This window comes from Megalobrama amblycephala, linkage group LG17 (assembly GCF_018812025.1).
Source record: "Megalobrama amblycephala isolate DHTTF-2021 linkage group LG17, ASM1881202v1, whole genome shotgun sequence".
Lineage (NCBI taxonomy): Eukaryota > Metazoa > Chordata > Actinopteri > Cypriniformes > Xenocyprididae > Megalobrama > Megalobrama amblycephala.
The window spans coordinates 39,856,405-39,879,164 of NC_063060.1; the positions used below are offsets into that span (position 1 = coordinate 39,856,405).

The window sequence follows — 22,760 nt, forward strand, 5'->3', positions numbered from 1 at the left end:
CCGTCTCTTTGGTGGCACGGAGAGCGAGATCAGTTGCCATCCTGATCTCTTGGATGCAATCAAATGTGGCCTCCCCGCTCTCATCAATCTCCCCCAGCAGGTCTGCTTGATAGGCTTGAAGCAGCGACATGGTATGTAGGCATGCCGCCGCCTGACCTGCTGCCGTATATGCTTTGCCCACCAAGCTTGATGTAGTTCTTAGCGGCTTGGTGGGCAGTGTCGGGGCTTTTAGCGACGACGCCGACTCGGGTGAGAGATAGCCCGCGAGCGTCTCTTCAACCCGGGGCATCGCCGAATAACCGTGCTGTTTCAGCCCCACTATATTACTATAGACAGATGTTTGGGGGCTGAACACACGATGTTGCACGGGCCTCCTCCATGACCTCGACACCTCGGTGTGAAGGTCCGTGAAGAAAGGCAAACCCCGACGCTTAGGTCTAGGCTCTGCCCGCCCTGCTGGCCAATCGATTTTTAATTTGGCAACAGCCCTGGTCACTACCTCCAGGAGCTCCTCACATGCTGGGGAAGAGGATGGCGGGTCCTCTTCCCCAGTCTCGACGCTCACCACATCAACCTCCTCGGAGGAAGAGAGATGAAGCGCCGGTGCCTCTCTCTGGGGGGAAGAAACCGCTACGCGTGCTTCCGCCGCTTGAGAAGAGACACTGGGGCTGGCGGGTAAAGGGCGAGATAAGGCTGGGCCCGTCTCAACCCCCTCCGCCAGCTCCATTTGCGAACCCCACGACAACAGCCGGCGCTGCGCCTCAGCAGCAGCAGGACCCGACCCGCAAGGAACGCTCGCCGGGGCACCCTCCTCGATGAGTGCCCGACGAGATCTCAACACTCTGAGGGTTAATTTTTCACAATGCCAGCAGACAGCTCCCTCGAGAGCTGCCTGGGCATGCTCAACCCCCAGACAAACGACACACATGTCGTGTGTGTCCCCGTCCGGGATGTATCTAGGACAGGGATGCACACATTTCCTGGATCGTTTCTCCGCCATTATATGTGTCTTAGTAATGTGTGGTGTACTGCAGCTCTTGTCCTCAGACGAAGAGTTTTTGTCTTTTTAGATAATAAGGAGACAAACAACACCAAATAAGACAGACAAGATAACATAGAGCGCTTGCTGAAGACACAGAAGCTAGCGTGCTCTGCATCCGGGTATGCTTTATAGTTTCCTGGTCCGTGACGTCACCCGTCTCTGACGTCTCGCTACGCGATTGGTTAGATACATGAGTGCTTCAGTGACGACATCCCGCAGAAGGTTCCCAATGCGTTACCACGCAGTGTCGATAGTTCCCACGAAAGGGAAATATATTTAGCTACTACTTCTAGTACACTATGGGTTCAAATGTACTATAAGTGATATCTAAATACATTTTTTAAATAGAGAAATAGTATATTAAAAGCACATTTTAGTTCATATTTCATGCTGTCTCAAAATAGCACAGTTGAGTACACTTAGATGTTCTTAAGATGATCTTAAGAAGTACTTAAGAAGAATTTTTAGTATATTAAGTACAAAATTAGTGCACAAAAATAGAGCACTTTAAGTATATTATAGAAATGTACTTTTTTCACCTGGGAATTGTCCTTAACAACAAAAAAAACAACCTAAAACGAGTCAAAATTTCAATTTCAAATTTCATCCACAAGGGGTCAGCATCACACTCTTCATGTATGATTATATCATGTGATTAAAACATTTAAAGTAGAGCTCTGTGAGAGAAGCACAGAGTTTTTGAGAGCTCAGCTCTTTCTGCTCTTTTACTGCACAGAACAACAATGTTTAAATGGGCTTTGATTTCTCTGTGTCTCACAGCAGCTCATTATGATGGTAAGCTCTTTTTTCTGTTTCAGTACATTTAACAGAACAAGGTTTACTTACATTTAGGTTATTCATTTTTAGAGTACAGTTCTATATGATCCAGAATGTGTTTGTGTATTTGGTTTTTAAGCAGCACATATAGGTCTCCATCACACACTCTCTGATTTCTTTCTTTCAAGGCTCTTGTTCTTGTGTTCAAAACTGTCACTTTCAACCAATCACCTGCATCTGAACCAAAGATGAAGACACTGAAGACACACCTCTTCTGTGAGCTCTGAACTAAAGCATTAGCATCGGAGCACAGAGAACATGAACAGATCTGTAGAAAACATGGAAAAACACCTGTTTCTGATTTTATTTCTGACTTCAGGTACAAAATGATTCATTTTATTCATTCTAGTGATGCAGAAAAACAGTGTAAGAAATGATTGTGTGCAACTTGAGTCAGTAATTTTCTTATTTCTTTGTTTTAGGTGTGATGACTGCAGACAAGATTGGGCCAAATAAAGAAACTGTTATCAAGAAGGAAGACGAGACTGTGACCCTCAGCTGCTCATATGAAACAGACGGCAGTTATGTTACACTTTACTGGTACAGACAGTATCTTAATGGAGAGCCTCAGTATTTAATATATAAGGCACGATCAAGTAGTGGAAGTGGAAGCCCCTCTGATCCTCGCTTTCAGTCGACTACATCACGAACATCCACTGAACTCATTATTAACAGTGTGACTCTGTCAGATTCAGCTCTCTATTATTGTGCTCTTAGAGTTGGAGCCCAGTGATACAAAGTCTATGTGAAGCTGTACAAAAACTCAAATTCATTTTTCACTTTGATCTCAAGCCACATCAAACCCACAATCTATAATTCACACATAATATTATTACACCAGCGGAAACACCTGTGTGTGGTTACAAATGACATTTAGTTCAAGTTATAAAGGGAAATTGAAGGAAAAAGTGAAAACAGAGCAAAATAACATTTTGTGGATTGCTATTAAAAAATGACCGTGATTTTAACAGTAAAAGACTGTAAAAATGCTGCGGTGAAAAACTGTCAATTGGTTTACAGAAAGTTTCCGTACTATATACGGTGAATAACTGTAATAGAGCTAACGGTACATTTAATGTAATTTTACGGTAAAATACCGTTAAATTCACAGTTTTTGGAAGTGAAAATAACAATTCATTGTAAAATTTACAGTGAAAAACCGTAAATTGACATTCCCACAATTCCCTGCGTGACACTTCACATTTGATATATTTTCGTTGAATTAACTCTTTTTCTTCTTAGTTTTTCTCATTTTTTTCTAATCAGTTATGTACATTAGGGTTTTATGTTACATCTAATGTTGTTAAATTAATGTTTATTGCATTTTTAAAATTTCATGCATGTTACCATGATGGTGTTTAGTGTGTGTGTGAATGACACTGTGTGCTCCTTCTATATATTAATATTGTCCTTCTCAGCTTGTGGAAAAGCTGCTTGTGATGAACTTTGATTCATCATGTGACTCTTATCACCACTGTGTTTGGTGACTGTCAGTGTATTATAAAGGTACAAAACAGATATTAGTACTTCATTAGGTTGGTAAATTAACATTATATCAGTTAATGAAATACGTTATTTTACCGTAAATGTAACAGATTTTTTTTTTACGTTGCTACTGTATTTTTTACGGTAAAGTTCTGGCAACTACAGCTGCCGTTTTTTTACCGTAAATTTTACTGGGATTTTTTTACAGTGAAGCATGCAATAGATGTGGACATACTGTATATCAAACAATAAAACATATTTTAAAATTAAAAAATAAAAATTACATTTTAAAAACCTGTTAGATGCTGGCAGCATGATTATAATGTATATGTAATATATTTGAGAATAACATTAAGTGTATTAGACGTATTAGAAGTTTCTTCTAATAATACACACAAGTACAATAACAATGTCAAGTGCTCTGTCCAGAATTAGTTTAGTTCATCAATTTGAAATAAACAGTCAGTGCTTGAACCAACATATGATAAAACATCAGAGCACTGCAATTTTGTTAAACTACATCCAGAATCCTTGAGGAGGAGGAGACGTTCAGTATTGAGGAACTGTGGTTCAGTCAGACTCCTCCTGCAGGTCTCTGATATGTGTCAGTGTTAGTACAACTTTATCAAAGAGAGGCTGAAACAAGAGTCTACTGTAGATTTCAACAAGTTAATTTTATCTAAAGTATTATTTAACAATTTCTGTGATGGCAAACTGGCAAAGAATTGTAGTCTTCTTCATCACATATTTCTGGGGTAAGTCAGATTCTGTAAGTATTCATGCTGTAATATTCTTCTAATATGAATATGAGATCCTCATCAGTGATGTTATACATTACAGGATGTGATTCTCTGGACAGCGTTGAACAAAATCCAGGAGTTCAAACTGCTGTTGAAGGTGCAGCTGTAACAATCAACTGTCAATATGAAACCACTGATTCATCACCAGATCTGTTCTGGTACCAGCAAAAAGTGAATGGATTTCCAGAATACATGCTGAACAGATTTGGCACGAATAATAAACAGTTCGAGGACAGATTTAGCAGCAATCTCGACACAACTTCAAAATCTTTTCCACTGACAATCCAGGATCTGTGTGTGTCAGACTCTGCTGTGTATTACTGTGCTCTGAGGCCCACAGTCACAGGAAACACAAGAACACTGTACAAAAACCTGACAGCTGAATGCCTTACTAAACAGACTGAAGCACATAACAATAGAAATAATCACATTCCCAAACTGCCAATTCAGACACAGAACAAAAGTCTGATGGAACAAAAAGACACCTTTTAAAATGAGATATAATATTGTACAAACCCAACATTAAAGGTATTATATGTGCTGTAATGAAAGGTGCATTTCACAGTGTAACTGCTAGACGCATTTATAAAGAATAAAACAAATTAAAAGAAAAGAAACAATGTAGAGAAACTACTAAAATTGATCTTGATTCATAGATTATAATGCTTTTTGGTAACCATAAGATGGCGATATTCACCACATATTCATATGATCAAGCCTCATTACAGGATCATTAGCTCCTCCTTTTCTATTTACAGAATAACAGATATCTCATTTACAGCTCTTGTTCATTCGCTCGTTCATTCATTTGTCTATACAATAAAAATTAGTCTGTTTGGTTTTTTTCACTATTTGCGAATATTTTTGAAGAGTTTTTACTCTTCAAATATTTTTGAAGGTTTTGTTTCTATATTAATTGAATTATAAACTCAATTGTAAACTGTCGAACAGCTTCATCTCAACAGAGAGCAGGAAGTTCCTCAGTGACTTTATGACTCAGTTCCTCCTGAGTAACTGCAGAACACAACTGATCTGACTTAGAGAACATGGACAGACACTTGGTTCTGATTTTAATCATGACTTCAGGGAAAATATCATTTAATGTCAGCTATTGAAAATAGATAAACATTTTTATGTTTATGTTCATGTTTGCAGGTATAATGGCTGCAGACCAGATTGGGTCAAATAAGGGTGCAGATTTCATCCATACAGAAGGAGAGTCTGTGACACTGAGCTGCTCATATGAGACGAACAGCCAATATGTTACACTTTACTGGTACAGACAGTATCCTAATAGTGAACCTCAGTATTTAATATGGAAATATGCTCGTTCATATAGTGGTACTGGGAACCCTTCTGATCCTCGCTTTCAGTCGACTACATCACGAACATCCACTGAACTCATTATTAACAGTGTGACTCTGTCAGATTCAGCTCTCTATTATTGTGCTCTAAGAGTTGGAGCCCAGTGATACAAAGTCTATGTGAAGCTGTACAAAAACTCAAATTCATTTTACTCTTTGAAACTGAACCACATCAAAACCACAATCTATTATACACAGAAATTTAAAAAAAAGTTTAAACACCTGCATGTGAGTGTAATAAAAAATTGTATCCAGATATACAGTACATGTTAATAAATAAGTAGCAATAGACGTGAATCAATTCACAAAAGATAAACAAGTTTGTAAGAAATTTTGACATTCACAGACTACATAATAGATTCAGTCATTTCAACTAATCCTTCTGTGGCAAAAACAGTCAGTCAGATTTCAGACATTAGCAATATATACTGAATCAAAGTAAATCAGTAAATGTGATCTCTTTCTGTAACTTTGTAACACTAAACTAAACCACAATGTCAAAATGGCTGATAATAGCTCTATTCTTCACTGCATATTTGGTTAGAGCATTTTTATACATATACACTTTATGTATGTTTGAGTGAAATGTATTTTCCAGAGTGCTGAGGACAGGACAGAGTCTCTTCTGGTACAAAAAGTTGCCAAACAAATGACCAAAGTGATCTGCCACACTGAACTCCACATCAGGAACAGTTCCACTGATGATGGTGTGCCTCCATGTGATAAATTGACAACTGCAAACCTTAGTAAATCATGTTTCATAGTTTATTTAAATACTCTCCCCACTTAAATTTTGCATCTGAAAGCAAAACTCCTACAAATACATATGCAATGAGGTCAGGCGCAAAAATAACTTTCCATGCCTTTTCATTGCTAATTTTTCACTGCCTTTAGTAAATCCTGACAGTAGTTTTCTTTTGTTGCTGTTTCACATCAAAAGAGGGTTTGCACTGGTGTAAGCTGTTAGTAAATCTGGTCCTGAGGCTTTATATCAAAAAGTGTGTCTAAGTCCACTGCTTCAAAATGTAAACATAATGTGGTCATGTGTTAGAAATACATAATTTCACCACTGGGGGGCAGCATCACTTAAAGTGTCATCAGCAGTGTGCCATGTGAGGACCTAGAGCAGCACTTCTCAAAGTCCGGACTCCGGTCCGGATCCGGACCCGGAGGGAATTCAATCCGGACCCGCCTCCATTTCGTATTTCAACAGCAGTAACTGTGTGTAAGGGATTAAAAATCTGGATTTCCTACTTTGATAAACGCATGTCAAAATCATTTGTTTAGTGTTTTATGTCTTGGAGATGGTCCGAAATTAAAGCGAAGGCGAGATATTTAAAGTTTTCCTCCGTGATTCAGTTGCCATGACATCCAGTGAGCATATACTTTTGATGTAATTGGACACAAGTCGCGCGACGCAGCGTTTGAATGGGTGTGGAGCAGTGGTTCTCAACTTGCGGTCCGTCGCAAATGTAAATGCGGCCCGCGATATGCCGACCACAATAATAATAATAATAATAATAATAATAATAATAATAATAATAATAATAATAATAAAATAGCATACAATTTATTTTTGTTTTAAAATTTAAATTAAAGTGAATTAAATAAATATAAATGAGCTATAATGCTTGTCATATAAAATAATTTTGGTGAGCATTTATTATTTTCAGACATCAGGCAATGTAGGCTAATGACGCAATCACTCAGTTAACGAAACAAACACAAGTGCGCGCTTAGGAAGAATTCAAACAGTAGCCATTAATTTTGTAAATTTAAGCCTCAAAATGGTCAAATTTGTTATTAAAGGAGAAAAGCTAAATGTGGAAGATAAAATGAAGGAACACATGCAAACAAGAAGAGTCGCAGCATCAGCAGTAAAGGTAAGAAGAATGGAAGAATCAGTTTGCTGTTAGGCCTAATGAGCGAGATGGGCAGCCTTCCTGTTTGCTCTGTAAAGTAGGCCTACTTGACAAGCAAAACCTACAATTTCAAAAGACTGAACTGTGAATTCGATGTGTTTGTTTGATGTATTTTAAATCAGTAAAAATAACCGCATCAGCGCACCCGCGGCTGGATGAGCCCAACTCTGCGCGCTCGCGGATCCGATGCTGCGCGAGGGATTGCGACATGACAGAATGCTTGATATCGTCAGAGATTGTAATTAGCCTACAGTGCGCTCAGTGTTGTTTGTAAAAAGAGCTGAGTAACATTTGCTTATTAAGGCGTTTATGTGATTGTTTCTATTGTGACTATTGCGATGCTGTTGAAGAGTCATACAGAATTAAATAGCAACTTAAACTGATGTATATACAGTTTGTGTGTTCATTGAGCATTACTGATTATTATTGTAAAGCTAATGTCAGTAAGTTAGTTTTTATTTGTAATTTATTGTGTGCAACATCTTGGTATAATAATAGTATTATCTGCTAATACCATAACATTAAATCTGATTGGTTTGCATTGGTGACGTCATATGTAAATTATATGCGGACCGTGAGACTTGCACTTGGACCATTGTGCGGCCCACTGGGAAAAAAGTTTGAGAACCACTGACCTAGAGCTACTTGAAGACTGGAAATATCAAGAGAAGAGCAGCAGAGAGGAAACAGAGAGCTTCAGTAAAGATACAGAGACACATTCATTGAATATATGTTAAAATAATCTCTTTATCGCAGCAATGCAAAAACTGATTATTATTACTCTTTTCTTCACAACACGGGACTTTGGTAAGAAAGACAATCTATTACACTTCAGTATCTGTTTTAGTTACAGTACTCAATATAGTAATAATTATAATGTAAATTATAAATAGTTAAATATTTTCTTCAGTGTGCTGGGGACAAGACAGAGTTGAACAGCCTTACAGAGAAATGACTGCAAATGAACAAGATCAAGTTACTCTCCTGTGCAACATTATTCTACCATTTATACAACTGCATATCTCTACTAGTACAAACAACTACCAAACAGATCACCAACATTTATTCTGAGTAAATTTACAGTTGGTAAAGGAAATACTGAGGATGAATTTAAAGCACTCAAAGCAGCAAGAACAAAGTACTATTCATCTATCATTAGTGATGGTGCAATCTTAATTTGATTATGGATGACAGTGTAGTACTTCCATCTGCTCAGGCTCGTAACCTTGGAGTGATTTTTGACACTCATCTGACACTAGACTCTCACATTAAGAGTATCACAAAATCTGCTTTCCATCACCTCAGAAACATTGCAAGAATTAGGCCTTTCCTCACTCCACCTGACGCTGAAAGGCTTATTCATGCATTTGTTACTTCTAGGATTGACTACTGTAATGCACTATTCATTGGTTTACCTGCTAAATCAATCAAACGTCTGCAGTATATCCAAAATTCAGCAGCTCGTGTTCTCACATATACTCCATCACGTCAGCATATCACAGGTGTGCTTCATAGTTTGCACTGGCTTCCAGTACAGTCACGTATTGTTTTTAAAACTCTCACATTAACATACAAAGCTATACATGGAACAGCCCCTTCTTATATTTGTGACCTAGTGACCCGTTACACGCCTTCTCGTTCCCTTCGGTCTGCTGACTCTCTTACTCTTCAGCAGCCTCCCTCTAGATTAAAATCTATGGGGGAGAGAGCTTTTTCTGTTGCTGCACCCAGGTTATGGAATGCGCTTCCCGTTGCTGTTAGAGATGCTCACACACTAGCCAGTTTTAAGAAGCTGTTAAAAACTCATCTATTTAAAATTGCTTTTATGGACTGTTAGTAATATTCTATTGTGTTTTACTGTAATGATTATTTTAGGTTTTTAGTTTCTACTTTGTATTACATTTAATGTAGTTTTGTATTTCATTTGTTTGTAGTGCTTTGGGTTCCAGAAAAGCGCATTATAAATAAAATATATTATTATTATTATTATTAAAGACAGATTTAATTCAACATTGAACTCCAGATCAAGATCAGTTCCACTGATGATCCAGGATGTGTGTGTGTCTGACTCTGCTGTGTACTACTGTGCTCTGAAGCCCACTGTGACTCAAACACACTCAACACTCACACAAAAACATGCAAAATAAATAAAAACTCTCCAACTTTGCCAAAGCAACACTAAACCGTTAGAAACATATTATAAAATCATATTTCATAAAGTGAGAATCCTAAACAATAAATAATGTGCTCTTTGTGAAGTTCGACTCAAGCAGAGCAGATCTACAGTATTTAAATTGTTTACATTATTTTTATTTCTTCAGTTTTAACAGAGTGCAGTTCAATATGATCCAGAATGTGTTTGTGTATTTGGTTTTTAAGCAGCACATATAGGTCCCCATCACACACTCTCTGATTTCTTTCTTTCAAGGCTCTTGTTCTTGTGTTCAAAACTGTCACTTCCAACCAATCACCTGCATCTGAAGCAAAGATGAAGACACTGAAGACACACCTCTTCTGTGAGCTCTGAACTAAAGCATTAGCATCGGAGCACAGAGAACATGAACAGATCTGTAGAAACATGGAAAAACACCTGTTTCTGATTTTATTTCTGACTTCAGGTACAAAATTATTCATTTTATTCATTCTAGTGATGCAGAAAAACACTGTAAGAAATGATTGTGTGCAACTTGAGTCAGTAATTTTCTTATTTCTTTGTTTTAGGTGTGATGACTGCAGACAAGATTGGGGCAAATAAAGAAACTAACATTATAAAGAAGGAAGACGAGACTGTGACCCTCAGCTGCTCATATGAAACAGACAGCAATTATGTCAGACTTTACTGGTACAGACAGTATCCTAATGGAGAGCCTCAGTATTTAATGTGGAAAGAGGCTCGTTCATGGAGTGATACTGGGAGCCCCTCTGATCCTCGCTTTCAGTCGACTACATCACGAACATCCACTGAACTCATTATTAACAGTGTGACTCTGTCAGATTCAGCTCTCTATTATTGTGCTCTAAGAGCTGCAGCCCAGTGATACAAAGTCTATGTGAAGCTGTACAAAAACTCAAATTCATTTTTCACTTTGATCTCAAGCCACATCAAACCCACAATCTATAATTCACACAATATTATTACACCAGTGGAAACACCTGTGTGTGGTTACAAATGACATTTAGTTCAAGTTATAAAGGCAATTGAAAGAAAAATTGAAAGGGATCAAAATAACAGAGAAATAAGATCATTCCACATGACTTTAGTACGTCACAGTTTGATAAATGTGATAAAAAAGAAACATTATCATCTGATATCTCATCTGCTTGTGTCTGCCTGAAAAAGTCTGATCAATCGAATAAATGTCATTTTACTTCTGATTTAATCTGATTAATCGATTCTGACTTTACTTACACTGTTGGTGAATTATATCACATTATAAAATTGCATTTTGTGGATTGTTATTAATATGCAAAACCATTAACTATAATAGATCTAGAAATATCACAAACAATACAACAGGTATATTGTAAAAAATTAAATAACAAATATTAATAAACATGATTTAAATGCTGGCAGAGTGAAATATGTCATGTTAATGCTCAGAAAATCTATTAAGAAGAATGTATCATTCCTCAAATCTTATATAAGGCTGAACCCTATATGTAATATTATTTTACACAACCAGTCATAGGACATTTCACTCCATGGTTTATATAATTAAATAATCAAAAATTAAAAATGAACTTCAAAAGTGAGGTGTTTAATACACTAAATTCACCAGCAGGGGGAAGCACCCTTAAGTTCTTGTGCAGTTGCTGAAAATAATCAAGAGAAGCTAAAGAGAGATTCACCATAAGGAGAGACTCACATTAGTTGTTTTTCTCTCACTCTCTTCAACTCAGAGCAACAATGACAAAATGGGTGATTATTTCTCTTTTCTTCACGGCACATGATTTAGGTAAGAACAGTGTTTCATCATTTACACTTTATTTATTTGAGTATCTGTAAATGATTGTTAATTCATGTCCATCTCTTCCAGTGTGCTGGGGACAGGACAGTGTTGATCAGCCTTCAAGAGAAGAGACTTCTGCTGAGGGAAATCAAGTGACTTTATTGTGTAATTATACCCTCATGAGCGCTGCAAATGCTTACCTCTTCTGGTACAAACAGCTTCCAAACAGATCACCAGCATTCATTCTGAGTGAATTTTCCATTGGGAAAGGAAAGACAGAGCTTGAATTTAAGGAGAGATTTCATGCCAAACTGGATTCCACATTAGGAACAGTTCCTCTGATGATCCAGGATGTGTGTGTGTCTGACTCTGCTGTGTATTACTGTGCTCTGAAGCCCACTGTGACTCAAACACACTCAACACTCACACAAAAACACTGTGAGCATCTGAGTAGTGTTGTTCATCCCCTGATGTGATTACTTCCACTGTTATAAGGACTCTGTGAACCTAAACACTTATTATTAACCTAAAAAAAAAAGATTCACATTTGCCACAAACGATATGAAAATGCTTTGCCTATTGCTACTTATATAATATATTCCTTCCTTTATGAAAACCTCTTAAACAACATAAATGTAAATTACTTTTTAAAACTTTTCTTTAATTCATATTCAGATGTATTTTCAAGTCAGAAGTGACTGTATTGAACCTTTAAACAAAACAAAAATCGAGAAGTTGTTTTTTTTAAGCAATAATGTGATCTATAGCAAAAACATCTGTTTATTTTTTTGTTTTATTTAATTTTATTTATTTATTTATTTTTAAATGGTTTTGTAATTTGTTATAATGGAAACATGGGACACAGAAGTTTTTTTTTTTTTTTAGCCTGAAGATGGCGCTATCTACATACACATGACACCACCTCATGTTTATTATTGTAAGTCTTGATTGAAAAGAAACATCTGCTGTTGAACATCATCACTATCTCAACATGACAAGCAGAAAACAAAGCTGCTATGAATGACATTTTCCCATTTCCTTTCATAGATAAACAAAGATGTCTCACAGAATGCCTGTTATATTCATTTTGGCCTTTAATTTGTATGGTAAGTAATCAAACCTTTATTGCTGTAAATAACTGGATTATTAAAATGACATTGCTTGTATAATTATGTTATTATGCATTCACAGGATGCTTTGGGAAAGACACTGTTAATCAGTCAAATGAGACAAAAACTGTCACTGAAGGACATCAGGTTACCCTGAGCTGTGAATATGAAACACTTCAGTCTGCTCCATATCTTTTCTGGTACATTCAACGCTTTAATGGCCTTCCTGAATATATACTGATGAAATACAAGTTTGGATCAAGTAGCAGTTCTGAATTTGAAGAGAGATTTAATGCCAGTTTGGACTCAAATTCAGTTCCTCTGACAATCAAGAACCTGTGTGTGTCTGACTCTGCTGTGTATTACTGTGCTCTGAACCCCACTGTGACTCAAACACACTCAACACTCACACAAAAACTATTGCTATAACTAATGCATAACTATAATGAATCAAATAATAATAAAAATAATATAGTAGTTGAGAATAACAACATAAAATATACAATCATTTAATGGTAAAAGTCTCTTAATTTGTTTAAAGCTTCTTCTAATAATATCCCCAAGTACAATAATGTCAAATGATCTTCTAGCATTAGTTTAGTTCATCAAATAAAAAAGGGGGTCAGTGCTTGAATCATACTACAACATATTTGAAGAAACTGATAAAACAAACATCAGAACATTGAAAAGTATTAAAAGTACATCCAGAATCCTTAAGGAGGAGGAGACGTTCAGTATTGAGGAACTGTGGTTCAGTCAGACTCCTCCTCAGAGCCCCTCCCACAGCAGTCATTTATCTATTCAGTGTTTTTTTATCATTTATCACATTTAGTTTAGTGCACATGTATAAACCTTAAAGAAAGATACACAGCTAACCTCAAACCATTATCAAAACCTGTTTAAACTGAGGAATCAACATGGACAGATATCTACTAGTGATTGCCATTACAGTTTCAGGTGGATATAATTTACACTTTTAAAATCTCCTGGTGTTTTTGGCAAGAGAAACTGTCTGATGATTTAATGTTCTATTGTGATTTCTCAAATTTTATTGCAGGTGCATTTGCTGATAGTATTGGTCCAGTTGACAAGGACACTAATATGATCATTAGAGAAGGAGAGTCTGTGACACTGAGATGCTCATATGATGCTAGCAGCAGTTATGTTTATCTTTACTGGTACAGACAGTATCCAAACAGAGAACCAGAATATTTACTGTATAAAGGTGCTCGATCATACAGCTCTGATACATATTCTGATATACCAGACCAGTTTCAGTCGAAAACATCCCAGTCATCCACTGAACTCATTATTAAAGCAGCAGCTCTGTCAGATTCAGCTCTCTATTATTGTGCTCTAAGAGTAACAGCAGCAGCCCAGTGATACAAAGTGCCTGAGAAGCTTTACAAAAACTCACACACACTATTACTGCTTTGAACAACAGCAATCACATCAGTATCAAACCACGGACATCTCTTTTGTAAACCACAGAGACTATAAATGAGAGAATATGGTAACACCTGTTGAACATCAAAAAGTGGTTCAGTACCTACAGTATACATTTACCTACAGTATATATAACACTGTGTTTTATGCTGCATTAATGGTTATACATTTTAATTGTAAATTAAGAATAAAACTGATCATGAAAAAACTAAAACAGGCATTAAAAATAAATAAATAATGAAAGTGTCAAATTATATTGATTTATGCTTCCAATAGCATTCTGGAATAACTTCTGTTTTAACTACATGGCCTATCATTGACCTTTTCATTTTATTATTTATTTATACAAAACAATGAAAAGTGTAATGTTCATATTATTATCTGACTGTATTAGATTCAGACTCATGTGCTGGAAATATTCCCCTGGAAACCAATCATTTTCAAACGTAAAGCAACTATCAGTATTAATATGCGATGTGTTACCAAAAATATATAAATAAATAATGTCAAAGTAGGGACTGAATGAAATGGCATTCAACCTTTTGCAATACCTAAAAGAAACCAGGAGAGGGTGATATGCACAGTATATTTATTTTGTTAACCATGTTCATCTGACAGTGAACTGAGATCCTCCTCACTATCAGAAACAAACCAATGCTCTGAATAACAGACTTCTCTCTCAGACCGACTGAATCAAACTGCTTGGATATCACTCTATCAAACAATGCAACTATGGCTGGAAACGTTAATATTTGCTTCATTTATTCTTGGTATGTTTACTTTTACATGTAAATCTAAGTTATTTTTTAATTGAATAATGCCATTTGTAACATTAATCTCATATATTTACAGAATGCAGACCGGAAGATAGAGTTGATCAGCCAGATAATCATGTAACTAAACCTGAAGGAGGATCAGTCACATTACAGTGCAAATATACTGCATCTTCAACAACACCAGACCTCTTCTGGTACATCCAGAGAGAAAACGGCATTCCTAAATACATGCTGAGGAAAAACAAATATGGAGGAGATCAGGACACTGAGTTTGAGAAGAGATTTGACTCTAAAGTGTCATCAGAATCAGTTCCTCTGATGATCAAGGAACTGCGTGTGTCTGACTCTGCTGTGTATTACTGTGCTCTGAGGCCCACTGTGACTCAAACACACTCAACACTCACACAGAAACCTTCATCAGTGTTGATCCCCATTCTGACACATTCATTCATTTTTACTTCATTCTTTGTCACACATGTATATTTACAAAAGCTTAATTTGTATCATTGCATTGATCATTTCAATTCACAAATATAATTAATATTAAAATAGAATTAATAGCAAGCAGATCAAAAGTGATGCCTGTATTGGCAGAAAAGGGGGCGGGTCTTATCACAGTCCACACCCACATTATTAATATAAAGCATATCAGTTCACAAAAGGGCATTCATTTACCTATGATTTATGTACACTATTAATTATGGTATAATTTATCATTCAAATCAACATAGGACAATTGTCAATACTTTTAAAAACAGTTCAGATCTGAAATATCAACATGGAGAGGTATTTATTGATCCTCATAATTATATCAGGTAAATCACACTTTTATCAATTCTTAAACACATGTTAAGCAGTGCATCATATCTGTATGAGTACATTTTACATCAGTTATATGTGTGTGTGTTTTTATGTCTCCTTTTTAGTTTCACTGAGAGGATTGTATTTGTGAAGTGTCTTATATTACTTCCAGGTGTGTTTTCTGACAGCATTGAACCAAAAGATGAAGATATGAATATAACCAGGAGAGAAGGAGAGTCTGTGACACTGAGATGCTCTTATGATTCAAGCAGCAATAATATTTTGCTTTACTGGTACAGACAGTATCCTAATACTGAACCAACATATTTACTGTATAAAGGTGCTCGATCATACAGCGGAATTGATAATATTCCAGACCGTCGGTTTCAGTCGACAACATCCCAATCATCCACTGAACTCACTATTAACAGTGTGACTCTGTCAGATTCAGCTCTCTATTAGTGTGCTTTGAGAGCTGGAGCCCAGTGATACAAAGTGCCTGAGAGGCTTTACAAAAACTCACACACACAATTCTTGCTTTAAAAGTCAGTAATCAAATGTGTATAATACCACATGTACCATTGAAACTGTAAATAACAGAATGACACCTGCCAGAGCAGAGAGGGGTGATATGATCATGAACTAGAACAAGTTCCTGTACATGTGTTTTACAGTTAATAAATTTGACATTTTTTAAAAATTTGAAACCTTTACTTTTGTTGTAAATTTAAATTATAATCAGACAAAAAAAATCTTAATCTATAGATATGCAAAACTAACACTGTTATCTGACTTCTCATGTGAACTTATATATATTCAATAAGAAAGGGGAATCGTAAACTAGAAGCTGTTTCAAATGAATTTAATATGAACTGTAAGGAAGAACAATGATTGTTTATTAAAAATCGGAAGATAATTTGTCTTGTAGATTATACTAAGGGTATAAGAATAGATTGCATAAAACGTCAACATCATAACAAGGTTGATAAGTATTGCTTACATTTACAGTAATTCACATCAATTAAATTGATATACACTGCTCCTCTGTATATTTACATTATGAATAAAAAGGGATAGAGGATTGGCTGTGATGTCACTGACCACACCCACACTATTCATAAACAGCAGAGCCCCTCCCACTGCAGAATACATCCATGCATCATCTACATCATTGATTTCATTGATCAAAAGTTTATAGCTGTGCATATGTATGAATTAAAAAATTATTATCAGCAAAAGTTCCTAAAGCTGTGATCAAAACCCAATTAAAAACATATTTAAACTGAGGTATTAATATGGAGGCCTTTCTGATACTGATTCTCACAATTTCAGGTGAATATATTTTATGCTTTAAAGATCAAATTATGTTTTATGATGTTTTGATGTTGATGTTTAATGTGCAATTGCTACATTTTATTGCAGGTGCGTTTGCTGACAGCATTGGACCAAATGACAAGGACACTAATATGATCATTAGAGAAGGAGAGTCTGTGACACTGAGATGCTCATATGATGCTAGCAGCAATTATGTCTATCTTTACTGGTACAGACAGTATCCAAATACAGAACCAACATATTTACTGTGGCAAGGTGCTCGAGAATACGGAGGAGAGCATAAAACAGACCAGCGGTTTCAGCCAACTTCATCCCAATCATCCACTGAACTCACTATTAACAGTGTGACTCTGTCAGATTCAGCTCTCTATTATTGTGCTCTAAGAGTTAGAGCCCAGTGATACAAAGTGCCTGAGAGGCTTTACAAAAACTTTAAAAGCCAGTTATCACGTTTATCACACCACATTTACATTTCTAAACCACTGTGACTGTATGTGGTAACACCTGTTGAACAATTCTGAAGTAATGAAGAGAGTGGAGAAGAGAGGATATGACTAGAAGAACATGTTGTATGGGATGTTTATCCACCTTATTTTGCAAGTAAGTTATTTTCTGTGAATGTGTGTGAACTTCTGATTCATTAGCCACTATAAATCACTGGAAGAATAACAAAAATGCTTTAAATGGTAAAATAATTTACTCTACAAACCAGTGTGTTTATGATTATGATAATAAATTAAAATAATAATATAAACAGTGCAATATCAAGCAGCATAACAGACAGTGTTTGTACAGCTAAAATAACTGTAAAATAACTATTAAAAATAAAATATCAGTCTTAGTGCTGTGTTATGTAATGTGAAGAAACATCACAAAAAATAAATGAAACTTCTATTTGTAATTCCATAAAGAAACCAGTAGAGGGAGAAATGCAGTCTATACTGATACTGATCACAGTGTGTGGAGCTCCTCCCTTCCTCATGTAATAATGGCTTCGAATCACTCTCTCTTTTCTCAGTTACTCTGCTTTTGCTGATTGATTTGTCTGTTCTTTGGGCATCACTCTATCATCTTGAAGAACAAACAATGAAATTATGGATGATGAAGACATTAATACTACTTCTATCAGTTATACTTGGTATGTGAATAAAATATGTTAATATTTGAATGTTTGGCTGTATTTATGATGATGATGATGATTGTCACAAAATTATTCTTGTGTTTTACCAGGATGTCAATCAGAAGACTCAGTTGATCAGCAACTTAAACATGTTACTGAATTTGAGGGAGAATTGGTCACATTGGACTGCAAATATACTACAAGCTCACAATCACAAGATCTCTTCTGGTACATACAGAGAACAAATGAATCTCCTAAACTTGTGTTACAAAGGAATTCATATGGAGGAGGAGTGAATGGAACGGAGTACCAGGAGAGATTTCACTCTGAAGTGAAACCAACAAAATCCGTCCCCTTGACGATCCAGAGACTGCGTGTGTCTGACTCTGCTGTGTACTACTGCGCTCTGAGGCCCACAGTGTCACAGGACGTCTCTCTCTCACACAAAAACAAAAGAAACAAACCTACAGTATACAGGGGAAACAATAACACTAAAACGGGTATCAATTTAATTAATTAAAAATGAGCTGCATCACTATTTCACCAAAAACCAATCTGATATAAAAAAATAAAATAAAATGTCATGTCGGGTTTATAATTTGATTTGTGACAATGTTTATGAATGATGGAACTAGTTTCACTGAATCAGCAGATTCTCGAGTTTAATGTGATTTAAAAAAAAAAAAAAAAAAATCATATTTTTGAATTAAGCACATATTTTGTATAATATAATATTAGCACTTACCTTTAATTTATATTTTACTTTTCTTCTTTTTTTGATTTCTATTCTCTTTCTCCATCTATTTGTGTGTATATACTGTATATATATATATATATATATAAACCTTGCTACGAGAACTTTACTGATGAAACTGACTTGACACGGCACTTACATACTGTTGTCCTCATGTTGATTTGACTGCTTCTACTATTCTCATTTGTAAGTCGCTTTGGAGAAAAACATATGCTAAATGACTAAATGTTAATGTAATGTATTTGATTAATGTACAATAAATTAATGCACAAAATGTACCATGCATTTATTCGTAGTGTCACAACTCCCCTACAGTAGTACATTTCATCAGCTACAGTATAGTGAGTGTGTGTGTGTGTGTGTGTGTGTGGTGGTGGTGTGGAGGTGGACCTGATGTCACTAGCCACACCCATATTATTAATAAACAAGAGACCACCTTTCCAAGTAATTCAGCAAGTAAAGCTTAAAACATATATCTAAACAGATCTGATCAAAAGCGTGAACATGGAGAAACATCTACTACTGATTGTCATAACAGTATCAGGTGAATACTCTTTTAACAAGTCATATGCATTGGTTCAAAATTTAAAGCTGTGTTTAAGCAATGGTAAACTACTTCAAACTATGAAATTACAAATATTGACTTTATGACATTGACTGTTTTGTCGTCTAAATTTATATTCAGGTGTATTTCCTGACAGCATTGGACCAAAAGACAAGGACGCAATAATCAGTAAAGAAGGAGAGTCTGTGACTCTGAGCTGCTCATACAGTACAATCGCCAATGAGATCTTGCTTTACTGGTTCAGACAGTATCCAAACACAGAACCTCAGTATTTACTGTGGAAAGGTGCTCGATCGTGGAACCGTGAGGAGAACATACCAGACCGACGGTTTAAGTCGACTACATCCCAGTCATCCACTGAACTCACTATTGATAAAGCAGCTCTGTCAGATTCAGCTCTCTATTATTGTGCTCTAAGAGTTGGAGCCCAGTGTTACAAGAGCCTGAGAGGCTTTACAAAAACTCACACACAGAAATGTTGCTTTGAAAGTCAGTAATCAAATGTAAATCAAACCACTTTTGAAAACCACAGAGACTTAAATAACAGAAAGTGGCGACACCTGCTGAACAAACAGAACTGAAGTCATTGTTATCCTGTGGTTATGTTATGCAGTGAAAAGATTTGAACACATTAATACTTTAATATTTAGATTCTTCATAAGATGATGGCAAGGGTTGCATTCATACTTGACCTCTCTTATACATACTCAACTGGAGTGCAATATAAACTTTGTATTTAAATAATCTCCTACTTTGCTATTAAAGATAACAGATTACTAAAATGTAAAGAAAATAATGGCAAAAGATGAAGAGAGCCGTGTGAGATCCATCAGAGATATTCAGAAGAAATATTGACAAAAACAGCAACTCAAACAGAATATAGTAATAGAGAACATATTTTAAAAGTTTTTATTTACATTCTGAAAAGCCTGACTCATTTGAAATAATGAACCGATATCTGAAAAGCGTGAATTTGAATAGATTTTTTCAGATGTAGCATTCAATCTATCAAATACAACAGAGACAATTTTAGAATTTGTTTCATTTGCAGGTCACATACAGTACTCTACTGTTCAAACGTTTGGGGTCATTAAGATTTTTTAAAAACAAATTATTCATCAAGGATGCATCAGATTGTAAAAATGGTTTAGCCTGTGATTCAGATTATGTTGTCACTGTTTCTTTACAGTATGAATTTTTGAAAGTTAATAAGTCATATTGAAAGTTACAGTCATATGAACTTTATGAACATGTGAACTTGCAATCAATACATTTTGATCACAAGTAAAATTGTATTGCTACATAAACACACAATAGATTGTGAGATGATTTTTGCTGGAAACAATAATGTGTTTCATAATTTTGTTTTAAAGTTTACTGTGACAAACTCTCTGACACCAAAATATGATCAAAGTTTATTTTAACTTATTATTACAAAATCCACTATGTACCCAATAATTATTTATTACCACTAAGAAATCACCTGTATTTTAACACTGATCAACAGATACATTTGTTTGAAATAATAGTAGCAGTAATGAGCCAGACCCAAAAAAACCTTCATTCAACATAAAGCTGCTCTTTTGTCTTGAAGTATCAGAAGAGGAGGAACTCCAGATCTGACATGATCTAATCGTGTCTGAAAGAGACTGTGGATGAAACGATTCAGTCTGACTCTTCTCAGAGTGAACACTTGAACAATGAATCTTCATTCACTTATTCTGCTCTGTGTCTCAACCGGTATGCATATTTATTTGATTGATTATTTTTTGTTATATTAAAATAAAATAAATAAAATAAAAAGCACTAAAAAGCTACAAATGTACCTCTTTTTTTCAGTTGCTGTATTTGGAAATGTCATCAAACCAGATGAAACAAATGTAGTTGCTGAGAAGGGTTCAAGTGTTACATTATCCTGTAGTTATTCCTCTACAACTTCAGATCCTCTCTTCTGGTACCGTCAGTATGGAAGATCAAAACCTGAATTTCTTGTTTCCACCTACAGTACTGCAACAGATCCTGAAGAATCTAAAGTAGATCCAAGATTCTCTGTTAAAGTTGAAAAAAAGGAACAAATCCACATGGATCTGATCATCTCCTCTGCTGCAGTATCAGACTCTGCTCTGTATTACTGTGCTCTGAGGCCCACAGTCACAGGAAACACAAGAACACTGTACAAAAACCTGCTAGACAAGAGAGAGATGAGAGAACATTTCTTGAGAAAGAAACTAGTATACAAATAATTACATAATCTAATGCAAAAATGATAAAACATAAAACAAAGCAATTTTCTAAAAATGAGTCATATTTTTAAAAATTTGTTAGACAATGAGATGGCGCTGTTTCAGTTGTGCAATACTTGCAGTTAACCACAAGAGGGCAGTAGTTACTCAATATTACAGCAGCTGTTCATATCAATTGTTTACATTTTATATCAGATTTTACATTAAATATTCTTAAACCTTCACAGAGTGCAGATCAGAGGACACAGTTGATCAGACAAACATGTGACTGATATTATGTTCCATGTAATTCCTTTTATGCATAAATAGTCTCTTAAATAATTAAATCATTTTCATCATTATTATTTTAGTGTGGGAAAACATTAAAAATGCAGGCATACAATTAATTTTATTTTAACCATAAACCATTATCCACCACAACAAAGATAGAAATAAACACTTTGAGCCGAATGAGAGGGAGGAGTCAAAGAAACCTCGTCAAGCAGACACTAGTGTAGATCAAGTGCTCTTGCTCAGTACAGTATTTACAGTCATTGTATCACAGACTAGATCAGGGTGAGAATAAGATCTGGATTTAGACGAGACTTCATTAAAATCAGGAAAGATGACACACTGGATTAAAAAAACTATCATTGTTCTCATATATGTCTGGGGTAAGTATATTTGTGAGTGATTCTTTTTGTTCTGAATGTTCATGATATTTCTTTGCTGATGTTGTTCATGATTTGGTTTTACAGGAATAGAGTCGCAGGACAATGTTGAGCAGAAAACAAGAGTTCAGACTGCTTCTGAAAGTGGAGCTGTAATAATCAACTGTACATATCAAAGCCAGTTCCCCCCGACTCTCTTTTGGTACCAGCAAAAAGTAAACGGAGTTCCTAAATATATGCTGAACAGAGTTGGTCAAACTGGAGATGAAGACAAAGAGTTCAAAGACAGATTTAATGCACATATCAACACATCTTCAAAATCATTTCCTCTGTTGATCAAGGACCTGCGTGTGTCTGACTCTGCTGTGTACTACTGTGCTCTGAACCCCACTGTGACTCAAACACACTCAACACTCACACAAAAACCTTCATATATAAATATATTGGCATCATGCAGTAGCTGTAGGGAGCCAGTAGAGGGAGATCAGTATCATTTGTTGATATGTGGGTGCTGAGATCTCACTCTCTGTCAGAAACTTGTTATAGAATCCACACAAACTT

General features: G+C 35.7%; 7 gene segments (V, D, J or C); all 7 read left to right on the forward strand.

Moving 5' to 3' along the window:
• Positions 1-1,949: 1,949 nt before the first annotated feature.
• On the forward strand, positions 1,950-2,792 carry LOC125250545. The segment is given in 2 exon segments: positions 1,950-2,198; positions 2,302-2,792. Coding segments are annotated over 2 exon segments (372 nt in total).
• A 1,151-nt stretch (positions 2,793-3,943) lies between these two features.
• On the forward strand, positions 3,944-4,670 carry LOC125250536. The segment is given in 2 exon segments: positions 3,944-4,119; positions 4,205-4,670. Coding segments are annotated over 2 exon segments (501 nt in total).
• Positions 4,671-9,497: 4,827 nt separating this feature from the next.
• Positions 9,498-10,877, forward strand: LOC125250549. The segment is given in 2 exon segments: positions 9,498-10,068; positions 10,172-10,877. Coding segments are annotated over 2 exon segments (357 nt in total).
• A 394-nt stretch (positions 10,878-11,271) lies between these two features.
• LOC125250539 lies at positions 11,272-11,948 on the forward strand. The segment is given in 2 exon segments: positions 11,272-11,406; positions 11,488-11,948. Coding segments are annotated over 2 exon segments (438 nt in total).
• A 1,228-nt stretch (positions 11,949-13,176) lies between these two features.
• Positions 13,177-13,967, forward strand: LOC125251507. The segment is given in 2 exon segments: positions 13,177-13,466; positions 13,567-13,967. Coding segments are annotated over 2 exon segments (366 nt in total).
• A 1,456-nt stretch (positions 13,968-15,423) lies between these two features.
• Positions 15,424-16,049, forward strand: LOC125251498. The segment is given in 2 exon segments: positions 15,424-15,546; positions 15,705-16,049. Coding segments are annotated over 2 exon segments (327 nt in total).
• A 4,501-nt stretch (positions 16,050-20,550) lies between these two features.
• LOC125251803 lies at positions 20,551-22,148 on the forward strand. The segment is given in 2 exon segments: positions 20,551-21,046; positions 21,146-22,148. Coding segments are annotated over 2 exon segments (444 nt in total).
• Positions 22,149-22,760: the final 612 nt, after the last annotated feature.